At 35.2% G+C, this 22,314-nt stretch overlaps 1 protein-coding gene across 6 annotated transcripts in view; it reads left to right on the forward strand.

The window, feature by feature from the left end:
- LOC6576562 (protein madd-4) overlaps nucleotides 1-22,314 on the forward strand; it is a 93,615-nt gene that overhangs the window by 66,750 nt on the left and 4,551 nt on the right. For 4 of the 6 annotated variants that reach the window (XM_044008475.1, XM_044008476.1, XM_032728704.2 and 1 more), the window contains exons 12-15: nucleotides 1,616-2,781; nucleotides 2,851-2,965; nucleotides 8,059-8,200; nucleotides 9,956-10,078. In XM_044008475.1, coding sequence (XP_043864410.1) covers nucleotides 1,616-2,781; nucleotides 2,851-2,965; nucleotides 8,059-8,200; nucleotides 9,956-10,078 — 1,546 coding nt within the window. The remainder of the gene's footprint in view (nucleotides 1-1,615; nucleotides 2,782-2,850; nucleotides 2,966-8,058; nucleotides 8,201-9,955; nucleotides 10,079-22,314) is intronic. The other 2 variants (XM_044008477.1, XM_044008478.1) reach the window with 1 other exon arrangement.

Raw genomic sequence — 22,314 nt, forward strand, 5'->3', positions numbered from 1 at the left:
TGATTCAGCCCTTTCATTAACCGCTTCTTAAAGGGATCCATTTCTATACAATTATCTATGCACATTTATAGACAGATTCTATATACTAATGTCTATAGCTCTCTCCCTTTTTTATATCGCTGAATAATTTTCTTACTCAAATATTTAAAGCTCTCTCTTTTCTTTTCCATCTTTGATTATCTATTCTTATTCAATTTATTCTTAGATATGTATAACTTTCTATAGTAAAACTAATGAGTATGTAAAATTTTTAAGGCAGATTCTGTACTATAAAATCTATAGCTTTCTCTTTTCACTACTATGTCGATGTTCTTTGCTACCTATAGCTCTCTCTTCGGTTCTAAAAGCTTCTCACATCGATATTTCATTTAACCTAATATCTACATTTCATTGTATGTATACCTATCTCTTTAATCCATGCCATCCCTACTAAGCACATTTATGTCTATAGGGTATTGGGCGATTGGGCATACAGTGATGGCCGAACATGTCATATAGCACAGTTTTTGGGGCTCTGCCAGCGGGACAGGCTTAATAAATGCGACTCGGATGCTGCATAGCATGAAATGAAATACAATGTGTAAAACGTGGCGTTGACTATTGTCGCATGGCATTTGTTTAGTACTCGAATGTCACACGGAATAGTGGAGTGGAGTGGGTGGTGGCGGGACGGTGCGGTCGCAGCTGTTGGCACAGAGGGGAGTCGTAGTATTTTAGATAGTTGTGGCCATTGCCTTTTATGTGCTGTGCTCATCTGTTTGTTATCTGAATATAAAGCTTAGTTTTATAGTTGTGTTTTGTTTCAATAGACTGAAGCATTTGCATCTGCAATTTGAATATCACATGTAATAGACGCGAAAGTCTTAAGCGCGGAAGTTATAGTTAATATTATATATGATCATACAATATCCACTGAAATATTTATCTACTTATTTATAAACGTCAACGGTGTGAATATATAAAGTAAATATACTTTACATTTAAGTATATGCATATACATATATAATATTTTGTTATTTAAAAAATTAAGTATTATTCACTGAATACCAAACAGCAATTTAATTTATAGTGGTAAATATACAATATAAAGTTTAAAAATATGTTAATATCAAAATATTTATTTGACATATTTAGCTTTTAATGAATATGTATTAAATTCCTCTTAAAGTATTCATAAAATATTTACTCATGTATTCCTTAACGAATGCTTTAAATAAAATTTATTTTATTTCTATGTAATATAAAAAAGAAGTATGTATTATAAAGAATAAATTACATAAAGATCAAGCTACTGGTACCTTGGCCTTGTTTAAAATAAATATAGTTGAACATATTTAAATTGTAAAGCTTAAGAATTTTGCAGTTAATTTTTTTTTTATTTATGAGGAATTTATTGATAACTTTTAAATAAAGTATTACAAAAATTAAACGGAAATAATTTATGGCTTGAAAATCTGAAAATAAAAATTGAAATTGGAGTTCATGATATTCAATAATTATATCATATTTTTAAATCTTAAATTATTTTTGTTTAATTTGTTTACGAACTTTACATTTCTTTGTATTTTGTTTAACATATTCTCAAATATCTCTCTTTTGTCGCTTTTTCTTGCAGCTTCATCAAGGACACCGAGTGGTCGCCCTGCAGCGTTACCTGCGGCGAGGGCATACGTCGACGCGCATATAAATGCAAAATCTTTCTGGAATATTCACGTACCGTGGCCACGGTGAATGATAGCTTGTGCGAGGGCACCAAGCCGCACGATGAGACGGAGCGCTGCGTGGAGGAGGTGTGCTCCCTGCCCGTTGGCTACGATGATCAATATCCGCGTGACTCCATCAAGGTGGGCGTGTCGGAGCCGGGCAAGACTTATGTGTGGCGCGAGCAGGGCTACACCTCGTGCAGTGCGTCCTGCTTGGGCGGCGTCGAGGAGTTAATCATCAACTGTGTGAGGGAGGATAATGGGCGCGTTGTCTCGCCTTTCCTCTGCTCGCCGGAAACTAAGCCGGAGGCGCGTGTGCGCACCTGCAATGATCGACCGTGTCCGCCGCGCTGGAACTATTCGGATTATACGCCCTGCTCGAAGAGCTGCGGCATTGGCATCAAGACACGCGAGGTGCAGTGCATCCATGAGGTGACACGAGGTGGCGAGAACACCATGGTCGTGCCCAACAGCATGTGCCCCCAGCCGCCGCCCGCGGACCGACAGTATTGCAATGTCCTGGACTGTCCGGTGCGTTGGGAGGTGGGCGAGTGGTCGAAGTGCTCGCACACCTGCGGCTACGGCATCAAGGATCGCAAAGTGGAGTGCAAGCAAATTATGGCGCAGGAGCATAAAATCGAACGGCCCGAATCGATGTGTCCCAGCGTCAAGCCGCCGGACAAGAAGCCCTGCAACGTGAAGCCCTGTCCGCCGGAGGATCCCAAGCCCGTGATACAAATCAGCAATTCGACCCACATTCAGCACGATCCCAAGAAAACGAAGATCACACTTAAGGTGGGCGGCGCCGGAGTCGTCTTCTTTGGCACCCAAGTCAAGATCAAGTGCCCGGTGAAGCGGTACAATCGCACCAAAATCAAGTGGAGCAAGGATCACAAACCCTTGGCGCGTTCACGCAAATTCAAGGTGTCCAAGAAGGGAGCACTGCGCATTTTGGACATCACCTTCCGTGACGCTGGCATCTATTCGTGTCACGCCGGGCTCAGCTCGGCGGAGATTAACATCGAGGTGAAAGCCAAGCCCGGCCAGCAGGCCGAGGAGCTGGAACGCCAGGAAGCGGGTGAGTGCAAGAGTTTGGCTTTCAATAAATATTCAAGAGATTTTCTTAACTGCTGTTGTTTACATTCAGATCGCCTGGTGCGTGAGCGCAGTGGCACTGAGGCGCTTACCTCAGCGGACATGACGTCGTCGTCGTCGTCGTCGAATGGCGCCACAGCCGGTGGGGCAGAGGGCGCCGCTAATGGGTAAGTAACGAGGGTCACTCGCTCGACCTTTTGCTGGCAAACTTGCCAAACTTTGCTGCTTTTAACTTTCCGCTTGATGTTGGCGGCCGAGCCGTGCTGGAGTGGGCGCTAATTAGGCCAAGGCGCGGCATAAACGTTGAGCAATTTTTAACCACAATTAAAAGTGGCTCCCGAGTGGAAACTATTTAATATGCATGCAAACAGCATTGGAAAATATATATATTGATTGAGTCCATATTATTAGCTAAAAGCATTTCACTGAATCCGTGCAAAAGATCTACCAGCAATTCTTAAATTTCATCAGTCCAAGCCAAATGAAATTAAGTCCATCCCTCAGCTGTTATTTGAATACTTTCGCCTCGACTGCTGTCAGCCCCTTTGGCCATGGCTATGACTGTGCTGTGTCTTGCTTAACTGTCTGTTGCTTCCCTTTTGGCCAACCAAGTCGTATATAATATGCGCGCAACCCGTTTTCCTCCTCTGCTAAATGCTGTCTGCTATGTCTACGTAGCCTGGCAGCCTGGTCAGTTATGCGCTTGCTTCCTGTCTTGTCTTTATCTGGCGCTGCTTTCCCTTTTTGGCCCCACTGCAAGCACTTGACTTGCCCCACCAGCCATGCTGTGTGCGTATGCGTGTTATCGCCATTTAAGTGTTGTATACCACACACCTCAGCACATTTATTTGTATTTGCCTCGCACTCGAATTCCGCTAGCTTTAATGCAACAAGAAGTGGAAAAGGGCAACAGCAAGAAAGCAAATAAGGAAAAATAAGACGAAAACTCTAAGTAAATTTCATGGTTACTTAAATGTGTTTTACCTCTGCTTTGCTCACTTCTCTTTTGCTCAATCCTCCGCCCTACCCCAGCCCCATTAACCCCCTCGATTTACCTGGAAAGTCGTTTTCAAAACTTGTAATGTGCTCAGCTCATGAAAGTATAGGGTAATTGCTGAATGGAGCATATTTAGTGGATGTTCTTCTCTAGATGAAGTAGAATAATTTGGCTGGAAATGGAATAAAATTAAGAAAATACGAAGTTAGGGTTCGAATATGGAACAAAGTTTTGGGCTATATACATAGATAAATTTAAGTTGGAGTATGAATATATTACACAACTAAAATGAATTATTGTATAAAATTATATATATTGTATTATATATATAAAATTGCCCTGCTCAAAATTATTTGAATTAAACATTGAGATTCTTGCAACTGTTTCTTAATCCAAAAATAAAAATTATAATAACGATCTATATGATATGTATATAAAAATTGCCAGTTAAATGCTAATTGAATTATTGAAAGTTCACAGTTATAGCTAGAAAATAAAGTCGAAATTTTCATTAATATTAATTTAAATAACATTGAATAAAAATATACATATTTATATTTATTATATTTATATATAGAAAAAATATTTATTTGTTAATTTATTTTTAGTATGTCTTCAATATATCTCAAATATATTTTATTTTATTATTATTAAATTTTATTTTTCCTTGATATATCTGTGTCGTTTATATGTATATATGCATATATCCAATCAAATTATATTTGAAGAATTTCGGGAATACAGAATATAGAAAGCTATTTTAGCAATATACAAAAGATATAATATAATCAATCGAGATAAGTTTTTCGAACTAGAAGCATCGACTTGGCAGGAACAATTCTATGTGCCGTGAGATCGAAATGGCATGTAACACTTCAATAAAAAGTAAATATTAAAAACTATATACTACTTCTGGTTTTTACAGATCATATTTGCAAAAAAAAAAAAAATTTCCATGGATACCAATTTCAGTTTCTCTGGTTGCTATGCTGCGTTTCAGCCCGTTTGCATTCCACATCCAGCTGAAATAGTAAATATTATTCAGAGCATTGCAAAGTCGATTAGAGACCACAAATTTGAAGTTGGCTCCATTTGTTTTAGATTCGAGTGCTCGTCCTACAGACTATTCAGAGTCGAACTCTAGCTTATATATATTGGGTAGCAGCTTTTGGGTTTGTTTGTTATTGGGTTGCTGCTGCTGCTGCTGCTGCTTCTGGTTACTGCTGATTCTGGTTGCTGTGCAACTCTCTCTCTATCTAAGCTACTTGAACCCCTAAGTCTATTCAGTTGTTGGCCCCACGTTGTACACCTGGTCGCCCTCTTGTTGCTTGTCGGTAACGCGGAGCGTGTGTGGCTTATTTTGCAATTTGGGTTACGTGTTCGGCTGGGCCACGAGTTAAAACATACCAAAAATTGCAAACACACAACAATTCCATATGTTTGAGCCATGCCCAAGCGGTGGCGGGTTCCACGCACGACCTGCTTAATGGTTAAAAGCAAACAGCCAACAGCAAAATGCATTTTGGCCAAAGCCACAAGCTTCAACACACACAAACACACACACAGACAAATTCGCACACACACACACACTCACCCACAATTGCAAAGAGCGGCTTACAAATGCATCATCAACATGCTCACAAAGTGTTGCCCAACTTTTGGGGGAGGCTGTTAAAATATATATCACATATATGTATATAAGTATGTATATATATTTATATATTGGCATGTAACACTTGATAGCTGCTGCATGGTGGAAGGAGGGAGCAGGGCACTAAGTTGTGGACCTATGTGGGCCACATTTGATCGCATTTTAAATGTTTACACCCAAAAAATATTATTTGTACGTCACGGTGGTGGCAAATTTTCTGCCTATTTTTGTATGAAAGGAGCACAAATTTTTGGTGTCATCTACGAAATATGCAAAATACGTGTTGCACCAGCAGCGGCTGGTGGGGAGCAGTGAGAGTTAGAGGCAGGGAAAGTAATCTGGACTTTTGGTCGCATATTTGCAGCGTTTTGGTCTTTTAACCAATATTTTGTATGTTTTTAGGCTGCATTAAATGCCATTTTGATATACTGTTTTTGTTTATTATTCAACATTTATTATTTATTATTTGTCTGTTCAGCAAAGAGCAGCAGGAGCAGAGCAATAATATTGATATTATTGGCCAGTTGGGTGGATGAATAAATGGTTTATTTTTGGGTTGCTTGCTTGGTATAGAACCTGTCCGGGGAACGACCTGTCTGTATCTGTGTCTGTGTGTATATGTGTCTGCATGTCGTAAATATCTGTTATCTGAGACGCTAGAATATGTAAATTTAATGGCTGATTTTTACTTGTTTTCACAATATTTATATAAATACGTAGAATTCTTACTTAGCCCGAAAGGATGTACAAATATTTTACAACACGTCTGACTGAGCGACAGAAATATTAATGTAGTAGAGCAGCAGCAAGTTAATAAAATAAATAAAAGCTTTTACGTAGAAGATGTCCTGTATTCGTGATTATGTTTACTGAAAAAAAAAACATAATTGAAGCAAAAAAAAAAAAAAAAAAAATGGTATTTTTAATATTATTTATATTACTAAAAAAACAAATAATATTAGTAAGAATTTTGTTAAAAATTCTATTATTATACTTCAAGCAAATATTCTTGATGAGCAGAGTAAACTTTTCCTTTAAGCCAGCGCAGTAGAAGCAGTTTTATTCTAATCTAGAATACATAGAAAATATTTAGATACAGAACATATTTAGCTACAGAGATCTTTGCGGAACTGCTCTGTGTAATGTCTTTCAAATTTGAATATGTTTAAATATTAGAGGGCTGTATGACTCATTCAGTCTCGATTCGAGTGCACTCTATTTAAATTTTCTTATTTCTACACATATTAATGTAATTAATAGAGTATTAATAAAATTAAATGGAGTTTTGAGAGTATAATGATTGAATTCAGCTTGAACAACCTTAGAATATTTGAATAATTATGACTACTTAAGCGATTTTTGACTATCAGCTTAAAGGTCTTTCATCTATCTTCTTAAACTACACTTCTTGTATTGATGTTGCATTTTGTTAAGGTTATGTAACCAGGATGACATACAGGTCGTCCCAGCACGACTGTAGTTAATAAATTTGCTCACATATTTATTAAAAATATTCACTCTAAATGCTCTTTAATATAAATTTATTAAACAATTGTCATACAGCTTTAATCTGAATCAATATTTCTTGTTAGCTCCCTCTCTCTTTGTCTCTCTTGATTAAAAATTCTATTGTCCATGCTCTTACTTGAACAGGGTATTAAGAGACAAAGTCTCTCCAATACTTGCCTTGACTCCTTTTATTTGGTATATACACACATATATATTTTGTATTTATTTACGATTTTATTTGGCACCTGCAGCCATGAGAATTGATATGAATTTCAAATAAAACTAAGCACCCAGAAGACTCTAGAAAATGTCGAAATGCACTTTATGCGCAAGCCTGCTAGAAAGCATTTACACTCAATTCCACCTATTATATGAATATATGTGTATATATATTTAACATATTATACATATATATTTATCTCCACACAATGGGAAGCAATAGCCAGGCTATTTACTTATCAATTTTTAGGATATTGGCAGGCCACAAAAAGAAAAATTATATATATAAATGAAATTGTATATATATTTATATATATCTGCACCTATACAGAAAATGTCAAATATAACAAAGCTGAAAATTGTAGAGGGGAAGAATTGCTCCTGGGGCGTTGACCAACACAAAATATACCACTCGAAGCTTTTGTGTTGACTGCATTCGAACACGTGGCACAACTATTTGAATGTGCTATGCAATTCATATTTTCTACCAGCAACAACAACTGTAGCAACAACAACCACAACAAAATCCAAACCTCGAATTTCCGGTGGCCTCAGCTTGAGGGATTTTGTTGAATTAGGTTTCCTTTTTTTGGCAAAAAAAAAAAAAAAAAAAAATAAATAAATAAATAAAAAAATAAAAAAAACTGTTGGCTTTTATAGTTTTTGATAATCCGAATGAAATAAAATGTAATTTTATTGCATAAATTTATGATATCATAAATTTGAAGTGCATAAATTATTTTTATGTTTTGTCTTGCTCAGCGATTGCAGGGCATTCGCTAGTCGTGCCGCTATCGACTGACTCTTAGCTTTGTAGTTTCTTGTTCTTATTGGATTTAACTGGCTTTAATTCATTTTTCATTGCAATATTTGGTCTTTTATAGCTCTCAGCAGCAACAGCAACAGCAGCAGTCCACACGTCGCAGACAGAACCAGTCGGAAAGGATGCAGAATGGACGTGAACGCAATCGTCGCCCCAAATCGGATGGAGTGCAGCATGCGGACAGCAGCATTATGGAGGATGAGGTGAGTGCGAGTCGAACAAGTCTGTTGACTTGTTGTTTATTATGATAGACGTCGTCGTCCTACGTATCACCATCATATGTTTACACTCTAAATATGTTTCTCATTCGAGTCCTTAATCGGACACACATTGTTAGCATTTGGGGCTGGCTCAACTTGTCGCCTTTGCGTTTTTGGATTTTGTGTCTTGCCAAATCCGTAGCTACGTAGCTACATTCCGTCATGTTCTCTTTTGCTGTCAACTGCCACGTAATTTGATAGTTTTTCTACTTTGCTCTCTATATCAACTATACAAATATAACTAGATAACTCTGTATGCATACATGTATGTATCTATGTATGTATGTACTATATGTATGCCATTTCTCAGTTGCTACATTTTGGGCTATGAATTTGAAAAACCAAATCTTTTCCTCTTTATCCGCCCAACTGGCCAAACATGCAAACGTATACATAATGCGCTTTGCAATGAAATTACGTATACGTAACGTTTGCTGGCAGCAACAGCAACAGCATCAGCAGCAGCTGCAGCTGCTGCTGCAGTCCACAGAGCCAAGCTGAGCCAAGTACAACAACAGAGCACAGCTGGATAGCTTTGAGCCACATAAAGGGAGCCCACATGCTGCTCTCGTATTGATAGAGGGCAGGAGATACCTCTTTGAGCATTCGCTGCCATCTTCAGGTTGACTAGCTCAAACCGTAGCTGTAGTAAAATTGTTTTCTTTTCTATTCATTTTTGTCTTGTTTTCTTTTTCTATTTGCTTGCCAGCTCAGGTCAAGTTGTATAAACAGAGAAATTAGCGTAAATGCTTTGATTGAGTTCTTAAGCTGTGGGAATTGTGTTTTTGCATTTTCTTTTTCATTTCTTTGACTCTGGCTCGGCATCAAACTGCAAATCTGATTTCTAGTCAAAAGCTGCAGTAGATATATGCAAGTTGAGTTTTGGGGTAGTGAGAGCCAAGAGAAATTCTTTTCAAGGCTTAGGACATTTCATATTTATACAGTTCCTGAACTTAAGCGGCTTAAATATTAGCAAAATGCAAAATATTTTAATATTTATTGAACTTTAAAATTCAATTTACATATCAAGCATTTATATTTCTCAGTAGCTGTAGCAATTAAATATTTTTAAAGTCACAAACAAATTAAAAGAAATCAATAATTAATAGCTGATTTTCGATATCATAACTAGAAAATTTATATTGGAAAACAAATTTAGGGAAATTCGATATGAAAATTAGGCCTTTTTTCTAATTTATTATTATTATTACTATTTTTTATAAATAACTAAATTTTAAGAAAGGAATTTAATTGCTTGGATAGCTTTTTTGACTTTGAAAGTGACAAAAATAAATTGTTAGATAGATGATTGATTTATTAAAATAAAAATTAGAGAATATCCGAAAAAAAAAATAGATATTAAAATTTGAAATCTATTTATTTTTAAATTTGTGCCATTTGCTTTCTTCGTAAAGGTTTTTCACTCCATATTGAAACTCATCTAAATATATCTCTACACTACACTATACTACATACATATTCATCGATTCATACTCTATTTAAGATTCGTACTATGATAAAACCATAATTAATAAATATTTTGTCAAATTTTTCTTTTTCCCAACTTTCGTCGCGTTCATTTATTGCGATTGCGAATTGTGTGTCATCAATAAAATGGTATATTTATATTTATGTGTGGTGTATCTCTCTCCGTATGTGTGTGTGTGTGTGTGTGTGTATGTGTGTGTGTGTGTGTAGCATTCGCAATTAGTGCAATCGCAGGACCGTATTCCACAACCAGCGAGCGCCAGCAGCGGCAGCAGCCGCACCAAAACTCTTCTGGCCATGCCCTATTTCCAGGCGTTGCTCAGCAACCTGCAGGTGAGCCCATCCTTTGGATTGGTTTCATTTCGTTACATTTTGTTCCATTTCGTTTCATTTCGTTCCATTTCGTTTCCTTCTTTTTTTTTTTTTTTTTTGGTTTATTTCTCAACTTGCTGTGCGCATTAATTCTTTCATTTGAGATTGTTTTTGATTTAAATATTTTCATTTTTGTCGCTTCTTCTTCTTCGTTCCGATTTCGGGTTTCTTCTTCTTTAAATTGTTAAAATTTTGCGCAGCCCCAAGGCCTCTGCCCCCCCTCTGCATATAGCACATATACGTATGTATGTGTATCGCAGTGTAACTGTAATTGTTAGCCCCAAGGTAGGCACCGAAATGCATGTGTGTAATTAGTGCACTTGCTGTGCGTGGGCAAGGGCGTAAACGTGGGCGTGGGCGTGGCTGCATGCGAGAGCAAATTGCCAAAGTTCTGCATATAAATTTACAGGCTGCGAATATTTGTCTTTCAGCCTGATTGGGACTTCCTCCCCGCAGACGCAGCACCAATTGCAGCAATTTGTCAATGAGAAGACCCTACAGAATTCGACCTTAAAATTACCTAAAATGTTGCGGCTAGATAACATTCAGTTGCAGTGTTTTGTTAGTCTTTAGCTATAATTGAGTTATTGTTATCTATAAACTTTGCTTTGCCTATCGAAGTTTAGTTTTGTAATTGTAAATTATTTGCATTTGAATTTCAATTTAATAGGCTTATTGGGTTTATTAGGTTTTGTGTTTGTTTATATAGTACTTACAGATAGGTTAAAGCTCATAGCTATTGTTCTATAAGAATTCGATCAAATTATATGTGATATGCAAACAAAAGTTTTACATTGCTTAGATTTATATTTTAGTAGCTGTTGAAAGCTATCAAGCGATTAAGCGAGCTCATGCGGCCTGACACCATACAATTATTTGATATGGAAAGTCTTTACTCTACACGAAACGACATGAATATAGCTTTAAATTAAAAGTATAAACAATATAGGATATCAAACAGTTATGACTCTTCTTTTAGATTATTTTCCTGTTGCTCTTGTTTAGTTATAGTTATAGTTGTAATATAAAAAATTCAAATTTTTAATTTTTTAAATATATGGAAGAAATAAAAAAGCTGTAAAAAAATTGTGTAATAAATGTTATTTATTTAGCTGCCATTGTAAATACACCATTTTTTTTAAATAAAGTTAAATTTAGTATTCTACACGAAAATTTTTGATATGTGTGAGCCAAATTGAGCGAGAAATTCACAATTAAATTAGCAACAGTTTTTTGTAAGATTTTCTCAATTTTTAATTTTTGTTAATAGATAATCTCCAAAAATAAAGCAAAGCTAATGTATATATATATTTATAGCCTATAAAATGAAGGTTAAAAAAATTGCATATTCTAGCAAAAGCTGAAAGGATATATGAATTATTCAATTTATTCATTATATAGTATGTAAATTATCGCATTTGTATGGGTATTTCGCTTAACTTGAAAGCGCATCAATTATAGTGGTTATCCACAGCTATAAAAATAACAAGTTGAAGAAGTTTTATTGGCATTCATTTCATTTTAGTCTCTGTTTAGAGTTAAACGCAGTTGATGTTAGGTTACATACTTTTGAATGCATTTCGAGCTCTTGAGATTCAGTAACTTTTTGTGCTACCCTCTGGAAATTTCGACTACGCAGAACTGCATACCCCACACACAGTGCAGCTGTGAAACAGCTGAATTCCATTAGCTTTTCAATTTACTTCGTTTACTGCAAGGCCACAAGGGGAGCTCATTTAAACACTAATTAATTTGCCCTTATTTTTCGCTTCGCAGTTATTTTCGTTCTTCGTATTTTTAGGTGTTTTTCTTTTCTTGTTATTTTGCATGCCTTCTCATTTCGTTTACTTAGTTAGCACTTCGTTCGTTGCATGAAATTTCGAAAACGTTCTCACTTGTTGACTTTTGACTTCTTTTCAACACTATTTAATCTTTCTTTTCAACGTATACGTAAACCGGAAACAATTAATATTTGTTTCGTGCTCGCTTTTTCGGTGGGGTTGATGTTGTGATGCTTAATGTCAAACCAAACCCCATTTACAACACAATAAAAAACAAAACAAAACAAAAACAAACACCAATGGAAACACAAATACAATTGTTTACTGAATAATGTGCAATGTAGGTAAAATATATAAAATATTACTGAAATACTACAAGCTATGCTACTCCATTCCATTTTAACTACGATATATGCATATACATCTCTCTCTCTTTCTCTCTTACTCACTCTCTGTCTATTTTCGAGGCAGTAAGCGCCTAAATCGTTACGCTCTCGACCAAGCAAAAACTCTTATTGTTTAACAATAGATAATATTTTTTATCTATATATTTTCTAGACTTTCTTTCATTTCTTCAATTAAAAAATTGGTCAAAAGTCGCGCTCGAGGCGAACTTTTTGAGCGCTTCGCTCTACCACTCGCCATACGCCATACGCCATTCGCTATTTGCTATCAAAGACATTTTCCGCTGACTTTTATTTGCATTTCGTGCATTTTGCTGAAATGGGCAAACAATTGGCATAATGGTCCAGCAAAACAAACAAGAGCTCCAAACCCAAGGCCCAAAAGTGCAAAGGCCAAATGCTAAAAGTCCAAGCAAAGCATGCACAAAGCATAAAACAAAACAAAAAAAAGAAAAAATTAAATAAAAAAAAGTTATTCCATATATTTATTGCATCAAGTGCAAACAGCAAAGTATGCATAAAACCAACTCATTTAATCAAAGTAAAAAATATTACAAAATTCAATAAAAAAATATATATCAAATAAAAGTCCAATATGAATATATTTAATCTTAAATTAGCATGAAATTCCGCAGGCTAATACTTATTATTATTGAGCGGATTGCCGAGCGCAGTCAACAGAATGCATGAGTGAAATGATTGAATGAATGATTGAATGCATTGTGATGGCCAATTGCATTTGAGTGAAGGGCTCGATTCTGCATACTTAATCGCCTGTCACGTTTTATATAATTGCATATCTGATGTGTGGCACAAGCGTGTTGCAACTTTTATGACATTTAACTCCATTTAATGGAAATCAGCTGTACGTCAGCTCTAATTTGGTTTAATAATATTTGGGTCAAAGTTTTGCAAATGTTGAATGCTTCGTTAATTGACAGCTGTTGCCTGGGAATATACAAATCACTTTAGCCACTCTAGTCGAGCTCTAGTTTCTAATTTGTTAGTTTAATATGCAAAGGTAAATAATTTGCCTAAATCAATTGATATTTGACTAATTATAGAGAAGACTGTTTAGCTTTTCAATCTGACAACATTTTTATTGTTTGTTGTTGCTTAAGCTTATAAAAATTCGATAAAATAAAAATTTTAAATAATTCAAATTATATATATTTTATTACAAATTTAAGTAACCAACATTTTTATATGTGAAAGAGAAAATTTACAATTATTCACATATCAAGTCGGCCTCTAAAATTATAAACAATTTAATCTTTTCCGATTTACCCAGCATCAAAAGGTATATGTACTATAAATGATTTTTAGTACATTTTTAAAAGATCTCAATAGCGGATTATTTATAATAATAATAAATGAGATTCAAAACTGCTAGAGATATAATTTATTGATAGGCCACGATTTCAACCAACTTCTATATATACTATGCTGTAGACACAGTGAACTTTTCTACTCTTTTTTTTAATATTTAAAAATTTTATATTAAATCTGAATATTTCCTTCTTTAAACAAAATAAAAATAGTTTCCTAAAGTGAATTTATGTCGATTGACGACGGAAAATATAAACTATATGTATTTATACATATATCAAAACTAGTTACATGCTAGACTAAATTTGTTATATACGATTAAATTCGTACTAAATATTTACATCCGAGAATCTATATGAAATAATTGAGACATAACCATTTAATTCTCTATAAAATCAACTTCCACTTCTTATACATTTAGGAATTCTATATTTAGTACTCGAATTGATTAAAATATCTCTCATCGAATAATTGGTTCATAAAAAGGAAACTTAAAATTAAATTCCATAACTGCAATTAGTTGTGCTTTAAAACGCAGCAATGCAATTAAAATGCCATTGAAGGTAGACTATGGATTGTGAACTACAAAATATGCTGCAAAGTTAAAACCCAATAGCAGCATCCGACTATAAACAAAAACAAACACGAGAACAACAACAACAATAACAAGAGAAGAGCAGCAAAACAAAGCACTTAATTAAATTTTAATTTGTATAAATAAAATTTATGCATTATTGTTGGTCAACCGATATGCACGACAATTTAATTTAATTATTATAATACACACATACACACCCGCAGAGAGAAAGAAAACAGTTATATAGTATTTGATTATATACTGCGAAAGTTGGAAAACATTTCACATTATTTCTGTCATTTTTGTGGTTATGACTGGGATTCACGTAAATCAGTTAACAAATTTTTAAACAAACAATATGCGAACACTCTTCGGAAGAGATGAAAGATAGAAAATTAAATTGCTACTAGGTAAGGGTCGAATTGGCAATGCCCTGTAAAAAGTATAGTAAAGATTGTTAAGGTTTTGTATGAGTTAGCTATTTGATATGAGTGAATCGTCCTTTGAAAATATCAGGTGGGCAGACAGGAATTCTAAGATATCATTTGATAAGGTACAGATATACTCTTTGCTCTATAGAGCGTATGTTATACCATTCAAATTATAGTCAAATCACCATTTCCATAAATTTCCTAATGGTATTTCTGCAAGTATGGAGAAATTCGTTTATCCACATAGAGTCTGCCGAAGTAAATTTACAAAAAAAGCTATAGAGCCTAGTGTATATATACTTGATAAGATATAATTATATAGTTGAGCTCTATAGACTTACTGCTTTGTCATTGACAACTTAATCAAATTGCCTCTAATTTTCCAAATAGTAATCTCGAGATTACTTTGTAATCCATATAAAAAAAAAAAAAAAAAAAAAATTCAAATTTATTTTATTTATGTTTATAATGTACATTTTATAAATATTTTTATAAATTTTTGCCAATCTCTTAAAAATTCCAGAAATTCCGTTTGGAAAATAATTTTAATTTGTTTAAAAATAAACAATATTTAAATATAATCATTAATTTAGAATAAATGCTTTGAGCTCCATTCGAAAAATTTGTACCAAGATTTTAGGTTTATATATATATTACTATATATATTATTTTTAGAGTATGAGGTATAAAATAGGACAGTTTAGCGAAGATTACTCGTTACTCGTCACTCTACTAAAACTAATTGAAATAATCTATCAAACAAATTTGATGCAAAATATTTAAGAGGCTAATGAATTTTGCAATAATAATACAAATTAATTTTTCAACACATTCAAAGTTGCTGGGATTAGTGCACAAATTTTGAAATCCTCTTCGACACTTTTGGCTTTGCCTTTGATGCATGGCAGTCTGTGCTTAAAATATACAATATTTAATATAAATATATACAATAATATTATTTTAACAGATGGCTTTATAATGTCTGCACTCGAAACCAATAGCTAATGCATAAATTAAATGAAATCTATTTTTAGAATGCATGGTAGAGTATTTTAATTTAATTCAAAGTTACTTGGATATTTGCATGCTATAATTTTAATCAATGCATATCAAATTCAATGATCTATATATACACACTCATGTGAATATATATTTGGTACATGTGAAATATTTAACTTATTCATTTATGCATTTCAAAAAGTTTTTAATGAGCTGTTCTCGCTGGCATTCAATGCCAGCAGCAGAAGCAGCCAAAGCAGCAGCAGAAGCAGCAGCAGAAGCAGCAGCAGCAGCGGCAACGTGGCAAAATAGAACTTGCCACAAGTTTTTTGTTGGTATGCTGGCCTGGTAAGTGCCACGCCCTAAACGTCAAGCATTCCTCTTCAATATACGCGCGCGCGTGTGTGTGTGTGTGTGTGTGCACAAGCCAACAAACAATTAGCAACAAATATTTTTTTTCGCCACAAACTTAATTTATTAATTGAAAAGTTTTTTGCCGCGCGAGTTCATTGCAATGTTTACCTCTGGTTGCTACTGCCCCGCAGCCCCTGCAGCAGCCCCAGCGAGTGCCCCGCCAACACCCAGCTTCAGCTCCAATCACAGTGCTGCTCATAAAAGTTATATAAAGCGCAAACAAATTTTTGGCATAGAAAATTAGCTTTCAGTCAACGTTGTCGACGCGGCCCTGCACAAAAGTTGCCTTTTACACCTGCCGACGTTGGGCCAAGTTAATGCTGTGTGTGTGGGTGTACGAATGTGTGTGTGTGCTGGTGTGTTGGTCTGCTGTGATATAGTGTCGCGGTTTTTGGTTATGAAAATATACCAAATAAAGCCGCCGAGACTTAAGCATACCAGCTGCTTCCCACTTACTGTTTAAACAGACTCTAGCCGAAATTTGCACCGCCAGCAGCCAGCAACCAGCAACCAGAAACCAGCAGCAGCAGCAGCAGTAGCCGATTTTCCATATCCCTATGCCATATGCAGATTAGGCAAAAATAATTTATGATGCACAGCCAAGCGCAACGCAGTCTCAGGCCCCACACTCAGCTCCAACTCCAACCTTAGCCCGAGCCAATGCAACCCGCTTTAAGTGCTGTTTCGGTTCACATTTATCTCAGCTAGTTACCGTTAAATTGTAAGCCACAGTCGAATGCAGCAGCCCACCAAAACACACACTTAAATAGTTTGCCAAAGCGATTTTATCTAATTTCCAAACATTTTTGTTGCTGCGCATTTCCTGAACCGCAAAAACTATCTGCCTATATATATATATATATATCTCTCTCTCTCTAAATATATGTATATATATGAATTTATATAAATATATATTTATACAAGTGCAACAAATATATGTGCATTGGATTATGTAGACGGCCATTTTTGCATATTGGCCGGCAGCTTTTAGCTGTCTGCATTTAAGCCACACACAAATATATTTGTATATATACATATGTATGTGTGCGATTGGCGGAATGATAACTGTTATTTGGGGTCGAGCGCTTGCGGCACATTGATTAACTCTTTGCGGCAACATCGCTCGACTGCTCACAATATAATATTCATTTTCCATTATTATTAGAAATAAAATATATTTGCATTTCATTTAGTTGTCAAACACTGTGGTCAAAGTAATGCTCCTTCAAAAATTTATTTATTTTATGGTAATAATATTTGATGACCCTAACTGGACCAAGTGCTCAAAACTCGATATTGCAAATAGATTGAATGCATATCTGCAACATTCGAATTGTTAGAGTATGCATTAAGGAGAATGACTCTCAAAATAAAATTCACTGTATAAGAACACAATCTTTGAATACTTATATTCCATTTAGATATATTTTGTATCCGCCAGATACCTTTGGATCGAAAAAATAATTCAGTATATATTATGGAAACTTTTGTAGCTTTCAAAAAAGCTCTGCTGAATCATTTAGTATCTCATTTTTCATAGAATTATCTATGTATAGCTTACATTTATATCTTGTATATAATTTTGTATATCGCAAATACATATGTGTCCTATATAATATTTATATATTTGAGCTTGCTTTCTAGATACAAATGCGCATATTTAATATAAATACTTTGAAATAGCGCAGAATTTTGGATATATCAGTTAACATGTCTTAAAGGTATATATAATTACTTATAGCTAATTAAATATCCTACAAATGCTCCTAATTATTATCAATACTTTGACATATTATAGAATTCATTTTCTATTAAAATTAATTATTATATTCAATAGATCGGTCAGTTTAGTATCTCCATATCTGCTAGTTTATATACTATACATGAAAAACACATATATGGTAAAATAAAATATTCTACCACTGTGCCATATTTATTTCATATTTATGCAGGCGTGCCATTTGCTCGTATACTAATTTCAGTTCCAGGCAACGCGTCACATAAAACTATTTGACATATGTTAATGCTTCACAATTAGTGCAATGTTTTATCACATTACAATAGAGTGTGAATAATGGAAAATCAATGCATAGCAACAAATCGAAATCCAAATCGAAGTATGGTATTCGAAATGAAATTAAATGAAATGTATGAGCATACCTGCATTAAATTTACTCAAATTTATAAAGCGATAAAAATCAATGAAATATAGTAAATAATGTATATATTTAATTCATTTCATCTACCTTGCACATATAAAATGAGGTAATTAATTTAATAGAATTCGTGGCAATGCCAACTATTTAGAGCCATTTGACAGTCGTAAACAGCAGCTCGTCTTAGTTAACAGCCCTGAGTTGCCTCAAGGTATGCTTCGCTCAGCTTAAAGTATTCGATGCGCCCGCCTGGCGCAGGTAGCTAATTAAATGCTAATGAAATGCCGCAGCTGAAATCATTGTATTTTAAGCCAGCCGAGTTGCATTAAATACTCTGTTTAAGAGTATACTTGAATGGGGTAGATGTGGGTATACTTTGCAGTTTCCTGCTGTCTACTTAATTCTATGAACTTAATTGTCTGCGAGATAGTTTAATATATGCAATATATTCTATTCTAGATATTTGACATTAAGTAGAGAGTAGACTTAGCCAGGGTAACTCCAAGTCATTCAATACTCTTTGCTATCTACTTAATTCTTATATTCAAAATATGAAATATATTCCGTAGTAGATATTTTTGATCGACTAAGAGGCAGAGGAGTCCGGGTATCTTCAAGTCAGTCAACAGTCTTAGCTCTCTACTAATACTCTAAGAGTGTATTTAATAAAGTTGAATATATAAAGTATATTCTGTTCTAGATATTTCACATTCACACAGCTTTCTGTACTCAGCCCAAGTATCAGGACATCTTCAAGTCTAGTCCGGGTATCTTCAAGTCAGTCAACACTCTCAGCTCTACCTTTTAATGTCATTCAATATTTTGCTGCTTTTATGAGCGAGTTGGTTTTATGGCCAAGTTGAGCTCTCTAGCTATATACTTGTATATCTTCCTATACATACATACATATAAATACCTGAGTAAATCCAGGTAATTTAATTTTTAATTACATAGTTTCGTCAGCATCTGAACGAGAGCTGCTCATTAGGCAGGCGATTTGTCTTTGGGTAAATCAGTTTCATTTTATTGATTGCCAATTGCCAGTTGGCTCTTTTGGCTTTTATGCGCATTATTATGCAATTGGCTGTTGGCCAGGCTAATGCATTTTGGCCATTTTGCATGTAATTGAACTGCTTACATTGCGACTACCAATTAGCCAAGAACAGCAGCCGGCAGCCGGCAGCCATGGCGAAGTTGTCCAAGCAGAGCGCCCAGTCTCGACTTCATCAATGCCGCGGCTCGGTTCGGAGGCCTGTGCCCCAAAAATTTATTGCTCAGCATTTTTGGCCTATTAATTATGCGAGTGGCGTAGGTCCCGGACATGCCAGACAAATTTATATAACTGGAGAGGCCAAAAATCGTATTTTAGCTAAAGCTCAGTCGAAGCGCGTTAATAAATTTGCACAGACATTGCCTAGCTGCCGAGCTAGGCAACACTATATCCTGCCATATACTGCATCCTGCAGCTCTGCCCTCTCCCTCCACACTCTCTCAGTATTTCCCTTTTCCTCGTCTACGCGCTGCGCAAAATGATTTAAAGAAGCGAAATGTTTGCACAGTTTTGCAGCCCTTTTAATTTTGATTGCGACTATTTATTAATGCTCCGCTCGCAGGATGTTGGCAGGCTCACAGGATAGCCACGCCCTCGGGGCAGCCACCACCGGCTCTGCGGCGCTGCGCTCCATTTAAGCTGCAATGTAATTTGCAGCACTCGTTGCGTTTGTTAAATGCAACATTTAAACTCAAATTAATTTAAGTTAAAGAATTCAAATAAATAAAATATGAAAAATATAAAAAATTACAAAAATATGTTACACATTTTATGAGTTGGCTTTTATGCCCTGTAATGTGTTTGCATTGGGTATAATGAGAGTTAAAGCTGGGGGCTTAATATGCTCAGGGTATATATCATATATTCAGTCAGAATTCCTAGACATATATTTCTCTATTTAAATATACTCTATATATAACACTCTAAAACAGGGCATCTTTTAGTTGTTCCCTCCCGGCTGTCTCGTCATTTTTTTGGTCTGATTGTTGGTTTACTGCTATTTGGTTAACTGGTTGTCTCTGGCAACGTTTCCTCCGTTTGTCAGGCGTGAGAATTTAACGATGTGCGTGCCTCAAAGTATTTTCTTTTTGCGAGAATAAAAAAACGTTAACATGTATATATGTATATGTATAAAATCGTATATATTTAAAAATATAAAATGGCAGCATTCGCTAATTAGAGCGAAAAATGTGCTAAATGAAAAAAAAAGCTGATTTAATTATAGATCTGTAATTAGTGCGATATTCGCTCGACGGAAGCTGGAAAAACTTCAAATCATGCAAAATAAATATGGATGAGTGAGTGTCTATTGAAATGGGGAATAGAAATTTGCATTTCTGCTATGCATTGGATTTGTATTACAAATTTAAGCGATAAATCGTCGCATTGCTAATAGCACGAAAGACGAGCCTAAGCTAGATGTATTCCCTAAGAACTACCTCTTGAACCCGTTAACCCATGTAACCAAATCTAATCTCTGCAGATTAAATTTCACTATTTAAAAGTCAATTCATTTGAGGTGAACAACAAAATGACTAAGTATAAATAAATTACCTTAAATTAAATGAGTCAAATGATATAATGATATTATTATATATTATTATAAGATATTTTATTAAAAACAAAATATCACAAAATACAATCTAAATATGCCTACAAATCGCAGCGCATATCTCTAAATATTCAATAACATATTAAAGATTTTTCATTATTCATTTTGATTATTCAATTTTTACCAAATGGAAGCTTATATATTGCCAAATAAATTGAATATAAATATAGAAATATTTATATTTATTACTGGCATTATTCAGTGAATAAATATAATAAATAATAATATATATAATTTTCCATTAAAAAGTCAGAGTTAAAAACCTTGCAAAAATACAAAATAAATATTTACCGGCAATTCATATATAAATATATTTCACTTTGATATTGAAGCCTAAACAAAAATAGCAGCACCATTTTCTGTTGTCTGCCTTAAAGTGTGGCTAAATAATTCAACTACTGCATCAATTGCCAACAATATCGTATAACCGATATATGCCACAAATCGAAATTTTCATTTGTTTCATCTGATTTTCAATCAAGGTTTGTTTGCATAAATTACGTAAATGCTGAGCTTTAAAGCAAGACAAAATTGACAACGAATAGAAGAGCAAAGATATGCTGAAATTCGCTCTCAGTCTCGCTTACTCTCACTTACTCTCCCTCTCCTTTTCTCTCTCCCTCTGTCTGTGTCGGTACGGCACTAATTACCGTATTGGCATTAGCTTCCTGAGCTACAAAAAACACACACACATACACACACACATGCACAGAGAGAGCAGGCAAAAGTTTAGTTTAACGACTGCAACGTGGAGAGCTTGGGGTTTGCTCTACGGGCTGAGAGCAGCTGTAAATGGTTGCCAACAGTTTTTGGCCATGCTGCCTACGGTATACCTATTGACAGCAGCTCAGCAATAATAACAACAACAACAACAGAAGAGCACTGCCGATTGCAATTGCGATTGCGGTGACAATAAAAGGCTATATAAGGAGGCGTTGGCGTTAGTGTCGAGCTACAAATGACAACGGCACACACACATACAGCTACAGCTAGAGCTACAGAAACCTAGCCTAGCAGCTGCACATAAAAGCGCAGCAGATGCAACACCAGCAACAACAACAACAACAACAACAACGACAACAACAAGAGCAAACGGCGAAACGTATTTGTCGGTTTCAAGTGGCACTTGGGAAATCATCTTTTCGCTTGTGCAACGACCCGATGGCAGGAGGCGGGCGCTGCGGCTGCGGGGGCAGCTGTAAATGAAAACGACCAGCGACGATGATGTTGACAGTGAGACAATGCTGGCCCACAGCATCAGCAGCAACAGCATTGCAAGTGCTATATGGAATGAGAAGCTTTACAAAAGTCAAAAACCAAATGCGTTGCATATGCACTAGAAAATTGTTGGCCAAAAATGCATTTGGTAGTCAAATTTTTGCATGGAGCCTGAGTGCCAAGCAGCGGCATTGTGTGAGTGCTTTGATAGTTGTGCGGGGGTGG

This window comes from Drosophila mojavensis, unplaced genomic scaffold, assembly GCF_018153725.1.
Source record: "Drosophila mojavensis isolate 15081-1352.22 unplaced genomic scaffold, ASM1815372v1 contig_36, whole genome shotgun sequence".
NCBI classification, from domain to species: Eukaryota; Metazoa; Arthropoda; class Insecta; order Diptera; family Drosophilidae; genus Drosophila; species Drosophila mojavensis.